At 35.6% G+C, this 15447-nt stretch overlaps 1 protein-coding gene across 7 annotated transcripts in view; it reads right to left on the bottom strand.

Annotated features, from left to right (window-relative positions):
* The window catches only part of DDX4 (DEAD-box helicase 4), an 82338-nt gene that overhangs the window by 12789 nt on the left and 54102 nt on the right, over window positions 1-15447 (bottom strand). For 6 of the 7 annotated variants that reach the window (XM_042939035.1, XM_042939043.1, XM_042939059.1 and 3 more), the window contains 7 exons: window positions 10839-10886; window positions 10681-10728; window positions 10319-10461; window positions 9483-9635; window positions 8322-8476; window positions 2759-2888; window positions 1327-1493 (listed from right to left, as the gene is read on the bottom strand). In XM_042939035.1, coding sequence (XP_042794969.1) covers window positions 1327-1493; window positions 2759-2888; window positions 8322-8476; window positions 9483-9635; window positions 10319-10461; window positions 10681-10728; window positions 10839-10886 — 844 coding nt within the window. The remainder of the gene's footprint in view (window positions 1-1326; window positions 1494-2758; window positions 2889-8321; window positions 8477-9482; window positions 9636-10318; window positions 10462-10680; window positions 10729-10838; window positions 10887-15447) is intronic. The other variant, XM_042939075.1, reaches the window with a different exon arrangement.

Genomic DNA, 15447 nt, shown 5'->3' with positions numbered 1-15447 from the left:
TCAAATACCTTCCTATTTCAGGATGAATAAAAAAACATATAGGCAGCAGAATATTACCTGCTATTTAGGTAGGTAATTATCTACTTATTATTAATTGCAAAGGCGATAAGGGAAATACAGATACCACCTTTCAAGTTTTAAGACACCAGTTATTATAAGAAACTATTATTTTATGTACCACTAAGAAAGAAAAAATCCTAACTGGTCAAATGCTCTCTTATGATTTAGATTTTTTCCCCCAATAAAGAGCTCGTTTTAACTTTACACAAAGACTTTTTAAATCATCTATTAAGTAAAACAAATCAATAGCCAGCACCACTAACTTGTGGCTTGTGAAGTATTTCATCCCATGTAAGACTCTATCAGGCCAGGAGACCCACTTCACAGAATAATAAGTGACAGAGCAGGCCCATAACCATAACGTCTACAGGTCATATCACATGACAACAGTGAGATGCTGCCAGGCTAACAGAAAGTGGAACATCCACTTAAACAAGTGCTTGGAAGTGTTTCTTTCTGAATATGGCACATGATTCAACAGGGCATGGTACTTTCAACCAGAAATCCTTATATGGTACATTGGGTCTGAGAGCAAGGCATGCAAAGCAAGAGTGGTCCACTTACCATTGCTCCCTGTGACTCATATTTGAAACTGTGTTTCCTGTCCCACCCACAGCCACAGATTCTGCAGGTGTGGAGGTCTTGGTTCCCAAAGAAAGAAAAGTTCTATCAGAGTAAATATGCAGGAGTCTAACTAAATGACAAGCTAAGAAGTTGCTGTTGAGACACTTCAGGCTCCCTAGGGCCAAGGGATCAGCAAGCAGGAAGAAGAGTTAGAACTCTAGAAGGAACACATCATCTACAAGGGATGTGTCATCCTCATCTCAGAATTCACCAAACCATATACAGTAAGATACTCAATATGTGTCAACAGTTGGTATGTGAATTTTCTACAAAAGGCCCAATTTTTGCAAGCTCTACAATTTTGGTTTCAAGACACAAAAAATAACTTCACTGAGTAAGCACTTATTAAATCCTATCTAGGTGCTGTGTAATCTCACACACACACACACACACACACACACACACACACACACACACTTTAATAAAATGTTACAAATTTTTTAAAGTGTGGCAAAGCCAGGGATAAAGGTTACAAACAATGAAAAACGCAGTTAAGTTTTTAGGAATACATCCACTTCTTAAACTACCTTTGTTACCTTAAATTTTAAAAATACTCTTAAAAATCATAGAGTCACATTGCTTTTCCTTTCATAAAGCCATTTATGTGCATAACAATTATTTTTAAGAAGAAAAAAATTTTACTTTTGAATTGCCTCTGGAAAAGTTGCACTAAACATAAGGGTTTGACGCTGTTCCTTTGATGGCATTCCTGGGCAGGAAATTAACTTCTTCATTTCTGGTCCAAAACCCATATCCAGCATGCGATCAGCTTCATCCAAAACTAAATATTTGACTTGTCTGAGACCAATCTTTAAGGATATTTTCAAGGGTTAGAGCAGAAAATGCATATTAGTCAATATATTAAACTAAAATGTGTCCACAATTCCAACTACTGATTTATTCTTAAGAATGAAAAGTAGAAATCAATGCATAAAACGATGAGAATTGTTTTGGTTCGTAACACTAGTACTGTTTAAATGTTTATTAACAATTCTTGATCTTCACTAACATGTTAGCTACTAGCCTCATACGGCTATTAAGCACTTGAACTGTGGCTAGTATGCCTAAAAACCAAAATTTTTCATTTTATATCCTTTTTAAATGTTTACAGCCACATGTGGCTAACTACCATAGTGGACCACACAGATCTACATCTTATTATCTGATAAAGTCAGATTCTTAAATGTAAGGAAACATTTCCTAACATCATGACATATTCAAATGTCTTATAACTGGTAAATTTACTTCTAATGCTTTAAACTCTTAATAAATTCTCCATTCTGTAATCACTTGGGAACAACTGAGAAACTTCTCTCACCTTCTTCGCATGAACACTTATCACTACAAAGAGAAACAGACATTTGCAAGGAAAACAAATGAATGTTGCACAACCATGTAAGATGTTAAGTGAGAAATCAAAGTGGATTTCTCTGGGTAGTCTGAATAAGTATTGTATCTTTATGCAGAAAGACCGTATTTTGAGTAACCCCTTTAGAGAAGAGCCTAAAAAAAGCAAAAGAGGTTCATGAACGTGAATTTAAAGCAATGATTTAGTGATTTAATATTGTGGTATGGGAATACCTACACTAAATATATAACTCTAAAATGTCTTTTTAAAGACTTGGAAATTTAATAATCCTGGTTAACATTACTCCTATGCTTCAACAGGAAACAAAATTGCTAGTACACAATTCAGGAAGAAAATATGTCATCATAACTTATATGAAACTATGGGAGCATTTAATGCATTTCTCCCTGTGTAGTGGAGTACAGGATATAGACTCTAGTCAGATCCAGGTTCTAACCCTAGCTCTATCACTAGAGCTAAGTGAGGGATTTTAAATAAATTGCATAATATCACTTACTGCTTTCTCAAACACAAAATAGGAAATACTTTTTATCTCATGTTGGAATTATTTTAAGAATTATGTAATAGTTCATTCAAAGATTCTGATGGGGGCCTAACATATAAAGGGTACTCTAATAAATATATATGTCTCTATATACCATTCTTCCCCTTTCCCATACAAAAAAAATTATTAATCCACAATTTTGTCATCCCTCGAGGGCCTACCTTTTCTTTACCTATGATATCCATCAGTCTCCCAGGAGTAGCACATAATATATTACAGCCTTGTACTATTTGTCGAATTGAATGACCCAACTGGGTTCCCCCATATATAACAACAGCTCTTACACAGGTCCTATTTACAAGAAAAATAAATGTTATTTTCCAGTTTTGTGAAAATTATACATCTGTTTCTAATGAACTATAAAAAGAAATCCATAAAGAAAAAAACTAATACATTCTCATTATCTAAAAAAAATTAAATTCTTCCCAAGAAGTTGAAAAAGAAATTAAAAATTATGAAAAAAAATCTGCAATCTATCCAAGCAACAGTTCTTCAAAAACAATGGTAAACACCAATACCACCCACAAAAACATTGACCAAAAACATGAACATGTGGTTCATAAGAAATACAACTGGCTTTTAAACATTTTTTTTAAGGTCAACATTACTTTAAAAAGGAAGACAAATTAAGACAAACATAACATTTTCCCTGAAGTGTAATAATACCATGTTAGCCACGGTGTCGGGAAACTGACACTTAATAGGATAAAATGAGACAGGCTCTTTCACAATTAGTCTCTATTAAAATTGTAAAAACTTCTCTCTTGTCCCAATAAATTCACATGTATGAATTTACCCTTTAAGTATGTCGCCACAAATGGGCAAAGATGAATTTACATAAATATTCACTGCCAACTATTTAGCATCAAAACAGTAGAAGAGATACTTGTGCACTCATCCCAAGAGATACTTGTGCATTCCCATAGAAAGGGCAACAGTTCCAGATTAACATTTACCATTAAAAAAAGAGAGTGACAACAGCTTAGTGTACTACCCACTTATTGGAAGAAGGATTAAAGTGCCTATGTGTGCACCAGCTGTTTTTACACTAATTCATATGAAACTGTTAACAGTGGTTAACTCTGAAGAGGAGAATTAAATAAGTTGGGGGGGGGGAGGGTTGTCAAGAGTGCAGGACAGTTTTATGTTGTAGGGGTTTTTTTAAGTTTACTTAGGTAATCTCTACACACCACATGGGGCTCAAACTCCCAACACTGAGATCAAGAGTTTCATTCTCTACCAACTGAGCCACCCAGGTACCCCCAAAATTTTATGTTTATTAAACAAACTCATTGCTTTAAACAGATTCTATTTTCTGCTATTGCTAGGCCTAAATAAAATAACACATTTAATATTTATAACTCAGCAAATGCTAAGTATTCAATAACTTCATTATTACCATTAGTATTCTAAGTGTACTATAACTTAACCAGTCCTTGACTGATAGGTATTTACTTTTCAGTTTTGCCATAACGTTGCAACAAATTTCCAGGTACAAAGATTCAATTTGTGCATGACCATTATCTGAATTTACCATGCATATGTTTTTGTTTTTAAAATAGTATTTGTTCAAGGGGCACAAAGGAGGAGACTTGTTGGGATGAGTACTGGGTGTTATATGTAGGTGATGAATCACTAGATTCTACTCCTGAAAACATTACTACACTATGTGTTAAATAACTTGGATGTAAATTTTAAAAAATTAATAAAGTTAATAAATAAAATGTTATTTTTTACTACTTGATTTAAAAGCCTAAAAGCAACACAGTACATGGGGATTATCAAGAAAAAACACTGTTATAAGCAATATATATCCACTTTCTTCAGGCTTTAAAGGATTTTTAGTAACTTTAGTTTTTTCTTCTCATTTTAAAATAAACTGACTCATAGAAAATAAAATATAACCATTTCTACATAAAAATCTGTAAAAAAAAAAAAAAAAAAACCCTATAAAAACAACACTAACATCCCATTAGATAAAGTGGTATACACCAATGTGTAATTAACAAACGAAAATTTATTAAGCATTCCAAAAGTAGTTTCGCCTTTTAAGTAAAAAAGTAAAGATACTTGTCCCTTTCCTCAAATATAGATCCTAACTCCCTTTCCCCTTAAGCGTGTGTTAAGGCTGGCTTCATAGGTGTGCAACCTGTGCAGTCACATAGGGTCCCAAGATAGGAAGAGTCCTTAGCTTGGTTTAATGCTCTGCTATATGCGGTCTTAAAATTCTTAATAATTTCTATTATTTTACTTTTATTTTTTTTAATGTTTATTTATTATTGAGAGAGAGAGAGAAACAGAGCATGAGCAGGGGAGGGGCAGAGACAGGAGGAGACACAGAATCCGAAGCAGGTACCAGGCTCTGAGCTATCAGCACAGAGCCCGATGCAGGGCTTGAACTCACAAACCGTGAGATCATGACCTGAGCCGAAGTCAGATGCTTTACAGACTGAGCCACTCAGGCACTCCCATTTCTATGATTTTAGAGACAGAGAGTACATGCAGGGGAGAGGGGCAAAGGGACAGAGAGAGAGAACCCCAAGCAGGCTCCACACTTAGCGTGGAGCCCAATGTAGAGCTCAATCCCATGACCCTAGGATCATGACCCAAGTGAAAATCAAGAGTCAGAAAGCAGCTCAAACCGAATGAGCCACCCAGGTGACCCCCATAATAATTATTGAACAAAGGACCCTGCATTTCCATTTTGCACTGCTCAAGCAAATGACATGGCAGTCCTGGGGTACGGGGTAGACTTAGTAACTTGCTGAGTGATGAACACAATATGGCAGAAGTGACTCAGACTATTTTATACGAGACACTGTAGCCTCCTCCTTGCTCTTCCTCATTCATTGTGCTAAGCAAGCCAGTTGTCATTTCCTAAGGACAATCAAGCATCCTTATGGGACAGGTATAAACAAGTCTTCAGAAAACTACAATTCTGGCTGGTATCTTGTCTGCAATCTCCTACTCCTGAGAGAGACCTCAAGCAAGAAGCACTCAGCTAAACTCTTCCCCAACTCTTAATCCCCAGAAACTATTACACAGTATTTATCATTTTAACCAACTATGTTTTAGGTAATTTGTTAGGCAACAGATAATACCAAATGTTGGCAAAGTGTAGAGTGAACTGGCGTTCTCATACACTGCTAACAGAACTATCGGTACTGGCTTGAAGTTCATACCCTTTAACATTAAACTTATAAAAACCTACTTTAAGGAAAACTTAAAACATAAAAATAGAGAAAGTTTATTTAGCAATCTGCTCATTATGATTTTATTTATAGTAGTCCCAAACTAGAAACAACCGAAATGTGCCAAAATACAGAAATAAGATAATCTGAAAATGATTAAAAATTAGGTCTAATTATGAAATAAGCATCTTTTATATTATTAAATTATATTAAACAGTTTATTAAGAACACCCTAAGTGCATTAAACATGCATTAAAAACTACTAGAAAATATACCACCAATGTTTATTATGTATCTATTATCATCTGATTTATAAGCATGTTTCTCTAAAAATTTATTTTAATCTTTATTTTAGAGAGAGAGAGAGAGAGAGAGAGAGCACGCACATGCACTTGAGTGTGGGAGAGGCAGTGAGAGAGGGAGACACAGAATCCAAAGCAGGCTCCAGGCTCCCAGCTTTCAGCACTGAGCCTGATGCAGGGCTCGAACTCACGAATCGAGATATCCTGACCTGAGTGGAAGTCAGATGCTTAATTGACTGAGCCACTCAGGCGCCTCATGTTTCTTTTAAAAATAAAAATGAACTGGGATTCCAGGGCTCCTCATGTTTCTTTTAAAAATTAAAAAAAAAGCTGGGATTCAGGGTGCCTGGGTGGCTCAGCAGCAAGGAATACCACAGAAAATGGTGGAAGAAAGCAGAATAAAAATAAAGCTCTGACTTAAAAAAAAAGAAAAAAAAGAAAAAAAAAAAGCAAGATTCAATCCATATGGAAAAAATAAGTTCTCCACTTGCAGAATTTGTAAAAGTTCTGTGCACCAGCCAGGTTCTCATTACTGCTAGGGCTGTGCCTACAAAAAGGCCATCTGTGCAATGTGTGGAAAAAAGGTTTTGGATACCAAAAACTACAAGCAAACATCTGTGTAGATGTGTCAATGACATCTCTGGCTTTTTGATTTTACTTTTTGCTTTGAATTTCCAAGGCATAACATAGATATTCAAGTTAAAAATAACACGTTTTAACACGATTAAAATCACACCATTGATTAGTTGACTAGTATTCTTTTCTTTTGCTTTCAAGAAGTTCTTAACAACAGTGTAACTACTATTCTGCCTTAGTTCTTTTCCTCACAAGCTTGTTGAACTAGCATAATTGGCCAACTTAATGAAAAATACTTTCCCAGTTCTGTATATACTTTTTATTTGTCATATTCATATAAGTCTTATCCTCACTCTCTACTTTATATATATCAGAGAACTGAGAAGGATATTACGACTGATATTTTGCTCTGACCATGAGACTTCTAACTCTTCCCTTATTCCCTTCTTGCTTGCATGGTTCTTAGAATGAGCAGTCTCTTTGTTAATTGCAGGTTCACAGGGCATTGAAGTATCCAAGACCACTATTGCTGAATTATTTGTTCTTGATACCAAAGTGCCAGTCCCTTTCCTACAAAAATACAGAGTCAGCCTGTGTCTGTCCAAATGAACACACTGAATTTCAGAAAAATACAGGTTATGCACATTACCTTGAATTTGAACGGTCATGAAAGCCAAAACAACAGTGTTCATCCATGGTAATGTGTAACAAATGAGTTACTACTCTTTAGGAAGTCTCCTTGAAACAAAAACCAAACTTTTCTTTTTTACCTTCCCTCCCTACCCCCAAAAAATAAATAGAACAAAACCAAAATAAACAGGTAAAACAAAACAAAACAACTTGGGGGCGCCTGGGTAGCCAGTCAATTAAGTGTCCAACTTCAAGTTAGGTCATGATCCTATGGGTTCAAGTCCCACATTGGGCTCTGCACTGACAGCTCAGAGCCTGAAGCCTGCTTCAGATTCTGTCTCCCTCTCTCTCTGCCCCTCCCTGGCTCACACTCTGTATCTCTGTCTCAAAAAAAAAAATTTGAAAAAAAATTGAAAAAAAAATTTTTTTTTTTAATTTTTTTTTTCAACGTTTTTTATTTTTTAGTTTTGGGACAGAGAGAGACAGAGCATGAACGGGGGAGGGGCAGAGAGAGAGGGAGACACAGAATCGGAAACAGGCTCCAGGCTCCGAGCCATCAGCCCAAAGCCTGACGCGGGGCTCGAACTCACAGACCGCAAGATCGTGACCTGGCTGAAGTCGGACGCTTAACCGACTGTGCCACCCAGGCGCCCCAAAATTGAAAAAAATTTTTAAATAAACTGGGATTCCATAAAGATTATAAAGAAAGCACATTTCAATCAAGTAATGCTAATTACATGGCTGCACTGAGTTCTTCTGAGAACTCCACTGAGACTTTAAGAAAAATCTCTAAAGAAAACCTTGTTTTGAATGGCATTCCAGGGTGCCTGGGGGCTCAGTCTGTTCTTGATTTTGGCTCAGGCTGTGATCTCATGGTTGTGAGATCAAGCCCCACACTGGGCTCTGTGCTGAGCATGGAGCCTGCTTCAGATTCTCTCTCTCCCTCTCTCACTGCCCTCCCGCCCTCAAAATAAATAAATACACATTTAAAAAAAAAAAATGGATGGCATTCCAGATGTACATACCCAAAAGAAAATTTTCGGGCTTCCAAATAGATCTGACTGATCAACTCTCGAGTTGGTGCTACAATAATACACTCTGGTTCCTGCAGATCTTTGAAACGACTGGCTGTTATTCCATCACGCATCATATGTGCCAAAATTGGCAAGAGAAAAGCTGCCTAAAAGTTAAATTACATGGTATACGAATTTATAATACATCATCCTTCTCCCTGTAGAAATAAATCTATTCCTTATTTCCTTACAGTCTCTAGATTCTTCCTCCATCTTGCTGGTAAATTTAAGATGAGAGAAGAAAACAGTTTCAGTTCAGTGAGTTTTTAACACCTCAACTTTTATGCTCATTTACACAATATAAAATTTTTGATATTTTTCAGTTTTTTAAAAAGCACACGCATTGATTCTAAATAAATTAACATTAACTTATTTATAGAGGGGAATGTACATATAACTTGACGTAAATCATTGCATTTAGCAATTATTCTAAATCTGTCCTTTTGGAGTAGTGATAAAATTATCACTCCGAATTCATGACAAAAGTGTTACACAAACAGAGCAAAAATTGGGAAATCATTCATTTGGATTACTCACCCTTACTGAAGTTAATGGGGCAAAAGAAATGTTTTGTAATAGTTTTCTCATTAAGATACTAAAATCTACCTCCAAAGTAAGGTTTAAGTCACACATCAGCTGCTATATTATATAACTCACTTATTATCCCCTCAACTCTACTATGGAGGCTGATTAAGGTTAAAACAGCATGAACCAAAATTGCATGATTCAGAAAGGATAGTCTTTAAGACTCATCTCATGGAACCCTATTTAACAGACAGATCCCAGAGGTAAGTCTTAAGACCAGCCCGATCTCATCCGAGTTCTTTTGGATAGCATAACCTGAGGTTATTTTTATAACCTCTAGTGCTTTGACCCTCTATCATTTTATTTCGGATATTAACATGTTACAGAAGGAGTTGAGCACTCTTAAAAAAATGAATTAAACATTCATTTTGCTTCATTCAGAAGCAAAAAACATGAGTATTTATGACAGTTCATTGAAATTATCGATCTACCATTCAACCGAAAAGATTCAAACTACTTGAAAAAAAATTAAGTTCAAAAACTATTAATAGTTTGATTATGGAGAATACATGTTGGAAAAGGACTTACAGTCTTTCCAGACCCTGTCTGAGCACATGCCATCAAATCTCGCCCTGCTAGTATAATAGGAATACTGTATTTCTGCACAGGAGTAAGCTTAGTATAACCAGCTTTAGCAATGTTGTTATTCAGTGTCTGACAGAGATTAGCTTCCTCAAAAGTCTAAAAAAAAAAAAAAAAAAAAAAAAAAAAAAAAAAACAAGGCAGGGGAGTGGGGGGGGGGGGCAGTGATTAAATTCCATATATCACACGCAGATCATCCCATAAACATATCCCATTTGAGTTATTCTCACGTTTTTGTTAATTCCATTCTATATACTAAACTTACTTTACCAATATGCCCCTACTCAAAAGTAATAAACAGAGCCTATATACTATTACTTCATAGAATTAAAGAATATTCCCTATAGATACTAGTTCTAAAAACATTTTTTCTGATCTCTTAAAACCTGTGAAATACAAATACTCTGACCAGTAATAATGGCTCATTAATCAACAGGGGACTGTAAGCTCCCCTACTCCTTAGAAAATCATTCTCCTAAAACAGACTTTCTCAAATATTTAGGAAGCAGACATCTTGAATCTCTAGAAAAATATCCTTTTTAGTAGATTTAAATGAAGTTCTCATCCTGGTTTGGGAATGTGGAGATGAAATTTAATACTCTTTCAACATAGTTATTAATTCTACTGTACATGGTAGATATGGTTCTTAATTTCTAACCTAAGCCATTAAGTGCTAAAAATGAGATTTTTATATTATTTCACATCAACCTATGGAAATGTACCAACTATTTTAAAAACAAAGTTTCCTACACAGTCAATAAAGATATAATTATTACACTGACCAGAATTGCTGGTGGTGCATCATGTCCAGATACTTCTACAAGAATAGTATCATATTTGTCAAAGTTTATGCCTGTCTGATAATGTGCAAAGATGGAATCCTCATCCTCAGGTGGCGGAGGTGGTATGTAGGTCACCTTTGGTCCTTAGAATTCAAATAAAATAAAGAGCTTACATCACAAGGACCAGAAGAAAAGAGGGAAAACAAGAACTGAATATCAAATTTTAAATGCTGTAGAACTTCCCAATGTTTACCATTCAACTTTTCACTTCAAATAAAAAAAAGTCAACTCTGCTTTTAAGTATTTTTCATTTTTATTAAAATACAATAGAAATTCATGGCATCACACAAAAATTAGTATACCTTGAGTATCACCACTTTCTCCTCCTTCAGCTTCTGACTTCCAAGAATCTTAAAGGCAATCAAACCAAAACAAGATATAAATGGTTTTTATTTTTTAATTGAAGGGTAAAAGAATTTTGACCATAAAAATCAAATACTTTATCTAAAGTAAAACTTACTTTTTCCAGAGCCTGTTATTACTTCTTCATTTAAACCTTTGTAACCACCTAATTAAAAAAAATCCATACTGACAATTAGTCAAGATAAAAGGCTGTGCACATCTTTATTTTCATTGCTTGTTTTCAAAGAAAGTAAGTTCTAAAAATGAACAGACATCTTTAAAGTCCCTTCACACAAACAAGAAAATTTTGATAAATAAAATCCTTAACAATTTTAGGTTTAACAATTAGGCTAACAATTAGGTTAACCTTAATTAGGTTTCCTTAATACTCAAAATGCTGATTTCATGCAGCTGATACTGTTATATATTATTAGTTTTTGTTTCAGCTGTTCTGTCCCTTTCCTAATTCCTATACTCCTCAGCAAAGGAATCTATTTTCTAAAATGAACTAAAAGTCCATCTGTATTGGGGTATCCCCACTACTATTCCCAGGTTGTATGATTCAGTAGGACTCAGAAACTATTATAGTCATACTCACAATTATGATTTATTACAAAGGACAGAAAGTAACATCAGCAAAGGAAAAAGGTGTATGGGGCAAAATCCAAAGATAACCAGACATAAGCTTCCAAGAGTCCGCTCCCAGTGGTGTCACACAGGACTAATTTCCCTAGCCCCAAGTTGTAACAACACCTTGGAAACACTGCCTACCAGAGCAGCTCATCAGACTCAGTACTCACTGTTTTTATTAGGGGCTGATAATGTAGCCACTTTCTGCCTCGCAAATACCAGGCAGAAATTTCAGACTCTCAAAAGAAAAGAAGGTATTAAAACTACATTGTTGGGGCATCTGGGTGGCTCTGTTGGCTGGGTGGCTCAGTTCATGAGAACTCATGATCTCATGGCTCATGAGTTCAAGCCTGGTGTGGGGCTCCATGCTGACAGCTCAGAGCCTGGAGCCTGCCTCAGATTCTGTGTCTCCCTCTCTCTGCCCCTACCCTGTTTGCGCTTTGTCTCTCTCAAAAATAAACATTAAAAAAATTAAAAAAAAAAAAAAAAAAAAAAACCTACATTGTTGTACTAACAATTCAGGCACAGTAAGCCATTCTTACACTACTCAGGGTGGTGAGAACCCTCCCTAAATCCAATTTCCCGAATACTAGACAAAGAACAACCTTGTAAGCAGGACATTCAAAGAACAGTCAGGACTGTTACGTTAACTCTTTTCCATACAATACCCTATGGTTTTTAGACAATAGTTATCTATTGTGCCACTTTCAGGTATTGTCAGAAAAAAAGAGTAAGGACTGCACTAGATTTAAAAATCTAACAAGATACATTTTTACATGTAAGCTAATTTTGTCCTGAACATCCTTGTCCAAACAAGATTTGAGCATTTGTAAATATGGTTTAACTAGCCATTAGTAACCTCTTTCTATAATGAAGAATCTAAGAATCAAGAGGGTAGAACAGAGGCAGCTCAAAGGAACTGTCTCTTTGAATGCTCTGAGAGTACTAATGATCACTGAGGATTTTTCAGAGAAATAAAACAAGCTTTATTGTTTTCCTGGTCAGGAAAGCATTTTAACTTTTATGACATTTAAATATTTCTAACTCTAAAAAAATTTTTCATAGTACAAAATCATGTATACTCGACATGTTTATCCCTTTTACCAAATCAAATCAAATAACTATCTCATAAGAAAACACAGTTTTGTTTTTTTTAATTTATTTTGAGAGAGGGGGCAGGGAGGGCAGGAGTGTTGTCAGGGCAGAGCCCAAACAAGGCTGGAACTCACAAACCATGAGATAATGACCTGAGCCAAAATCAAGAGTCAGATGTTTAACCCACTAAGCCACCCAGACGTCCCCCAAAACATACTGTCTTAAGAACTTATACATACATATTTCAATCTTCAACATCTGCACAGTATCCCATTTTATGGTTATATTATTTAGTAAACCATTATTTATTGATGAATTCTGGTTGACTTTCAGTTTTTACTTATTATAAATGAAGCTTCAGTGAACACCCTTGTGCATACACTGAGCAAATACATCAATGATATATAATTCCTATAATGGAACTGCTATACTGAGGAGTATTAAGTAACTCCCAAAACAGGCAGAGAAAATGTATATTCCTCAAAGTGTATAAAAGTACTAACAGTTACTTTTAACATCAAAAATTAAATTTGGTTATTATATAATGCCCTTCTCATCTCTTGTTACAGCCTTTAATTTAAAGTCTAGTTTGTTTGATATAAGTATGGCTACTCCAGCTGGAACAGCTAACAATTATAAATGTCTATGGGCCAAATACAGGAGCCCCCAGATATATAAAACAATTACTCACAAACATAAGCAACTTTATTGATAAGAATGTGGTAATTGCAGGGAACTTTAACACCCCACTTACAGAAATAGATAGATCATCTAGACACACCATCAATAAAGAAACAAGGGCCCTGAATGATACATTGGATCAGATAGACTTGACAGATATATTGAGAACTCTGCATCCCAAAGCAACAGATATACTTTCTTCTCAAGTGCACATGGAACCTTCTCCAAGATAGATCACATACTGGGTCACAAAACAGACCTTCGTAAGTATACAAGAATTGAAATCATTCCATGCACACTTTCAGACCACAGTGCTATGAAGCTTGAAATCAACCACAGGAAAAAGTCCGGAAAACCTCCAAAAGCATGGAGGTTAAAGAACACCCTACTAAAGAATGAGTGGGTCAACCAGGCAATTAGAGAAGAAATTTAAAAATATATGGAAACAAACGAAAATGAAAATACAACAATCCAAACGCTTTGGGACGCAGCGAAGGCAGTCCTGAGAGGAAAATACATTGCAATCCAGGCCTATCTCAAGAAACAAGAAAAATCCCAAATACAAAATCTAACAGCACAACTAAAGGAGATAGAAGCAGAACAGCAAAGACAGCCTAAACCCAGCAGAAGAAGAGAAATAATAAAGATCAGAGCAGAAATAAACAATATAGACTCTAAAAAAACTGTAGAGCAGATCAATGAAACCAAGAGTTGGTTTTTTGAAAAAATAAACAAAATTGATAAACCTCTAGCCAGGCTTCTCAAAAAGAAAAGGGAGAGGACCCAAATAGATAAAATCATGAATGAAAATGGAATTATTACAACCAATTCCTCAGAGATACAAGCAATTATCAGGGAATACTATGAAAAATTATATGCCAACAAACTGGACAACCTGGAAGAAATGGACAAATTCCTAAACACCCACACTCTTCCCGAAACTCAATCAGGAGGAAATAGAAAGCTTGACAGACCCATAACCAGCGAAGAAATTGAATCAGTCATCAAAAATCTCCCAACAAATAAGAGTCCAGGACCAGATGGCTTCCCAGGGGAGTTCTACCAGACGTTTAAAGCAGAGATAATACCTATCCTCCTCAAGCTATTCCAAAAAATAGAAAGGGAAGGAAAACTTCCAGACTCATTCTGTGAAGCCAGTATTACTTTGATTCCTAAACCAGAGAGACCCAGTAAAAAAAGAGAACTACAGGCCAATATCCCTGATGAATATGGATGCAAAAATTCTCAGTAAGACACTACCAAATCGAATTCAAAAGCATATAAAAAGAATTATTCACCATGATCAAGTGGGATTCATTCCTGGGATGCAGGGCTGGTTCAACATTCGCAAATCGATCAACGTGATACATCACATTAATAAAAGAAAAGAACCATAGGATCCTGTCAATCGATGCACAAAAAGCATTTGACAAAATTCAGCATCCTTTCTTAATAAAAACCCTCGAGAAAGTCGGGATAGAAGGAACATACTTAAAGATCATAAAAGCCATTTATGAAAAGCCCAAAGCTAACATCATCCTCAATGGGGAAAAACTGAGAGCTTTTTCCCTGAGATCAGAAACACAAAAGGGATGTACACTCTCACTGCTGTTGTTTAACATAGTGTTGGAAGTTCTAGCATCAGCAATCAGACAACAAAGGCATCAAAATTGGCAAAGATGAAGTTAAGCTTTCACTTTTTGCAGATGACATGATATTATACATGGATAATCCGACTTACTCCACCAAAAGTCTGCTAGAACTGATACATGAATTCAACAAAGTCGCAGGATACAAAATCAATGTACAGAAATCAGTTGCATTCTTATATACTAATAACGAAGCAAAAGAAAGACAAATAAAGAAGCTGATCCCATTCACAATTGCACCAAGAAGCATAAAATACCTAGGGATAAACCTAACCAAAGATGTAAAAGATCTGTATGCTGAAAACTATAGAAAACTTATGCAGGTAATTGAAGAAGATATAAAGAAATGGAAAGACATTCCCTGCTCATGGATTGGAAGAATAAATATTGTCAAAATGTCAATACTACCCAAAGCTATCTACACATTCAATGCAATCCCAATCAAAATTGCACCAGCATTCTTCTCGAAACTAGAACAAGCCATCCTAAAATTCATATGGAACCACAAAAGGCCCCGAATAGCCAAAGTAATTTTGAAGAAGAAGACCAAAGCAAGAGGCATCACAATCCCAGACTTTAGCCTCTACTACAAAGCTGTCATCATCAAGACAGCATGGTATTGGCACAAAAACAGACACATAGACCAATGGAATAGAATAGAAACCCCAGAAC

The sequence above is a fragment of the Panthera leo genome, chromosome A1 (genome assembly GCF_018350215.1).
Source record: "Panthera leo isolate Ple1 chromosome A1, P.leo_Ple1_pat1.1, whole genome shotgun sequence".
Taxonomy (NCBI): Eukaryota; Metazoa; Chordata; class Mammalia; order Carnivora; family Felidae; genus Panthera; species Panthera leo.
Note: the sequence above shows the minus strand (reverse complement) of the source record. Positions and strands in the feature narration are given on the sequence as shown.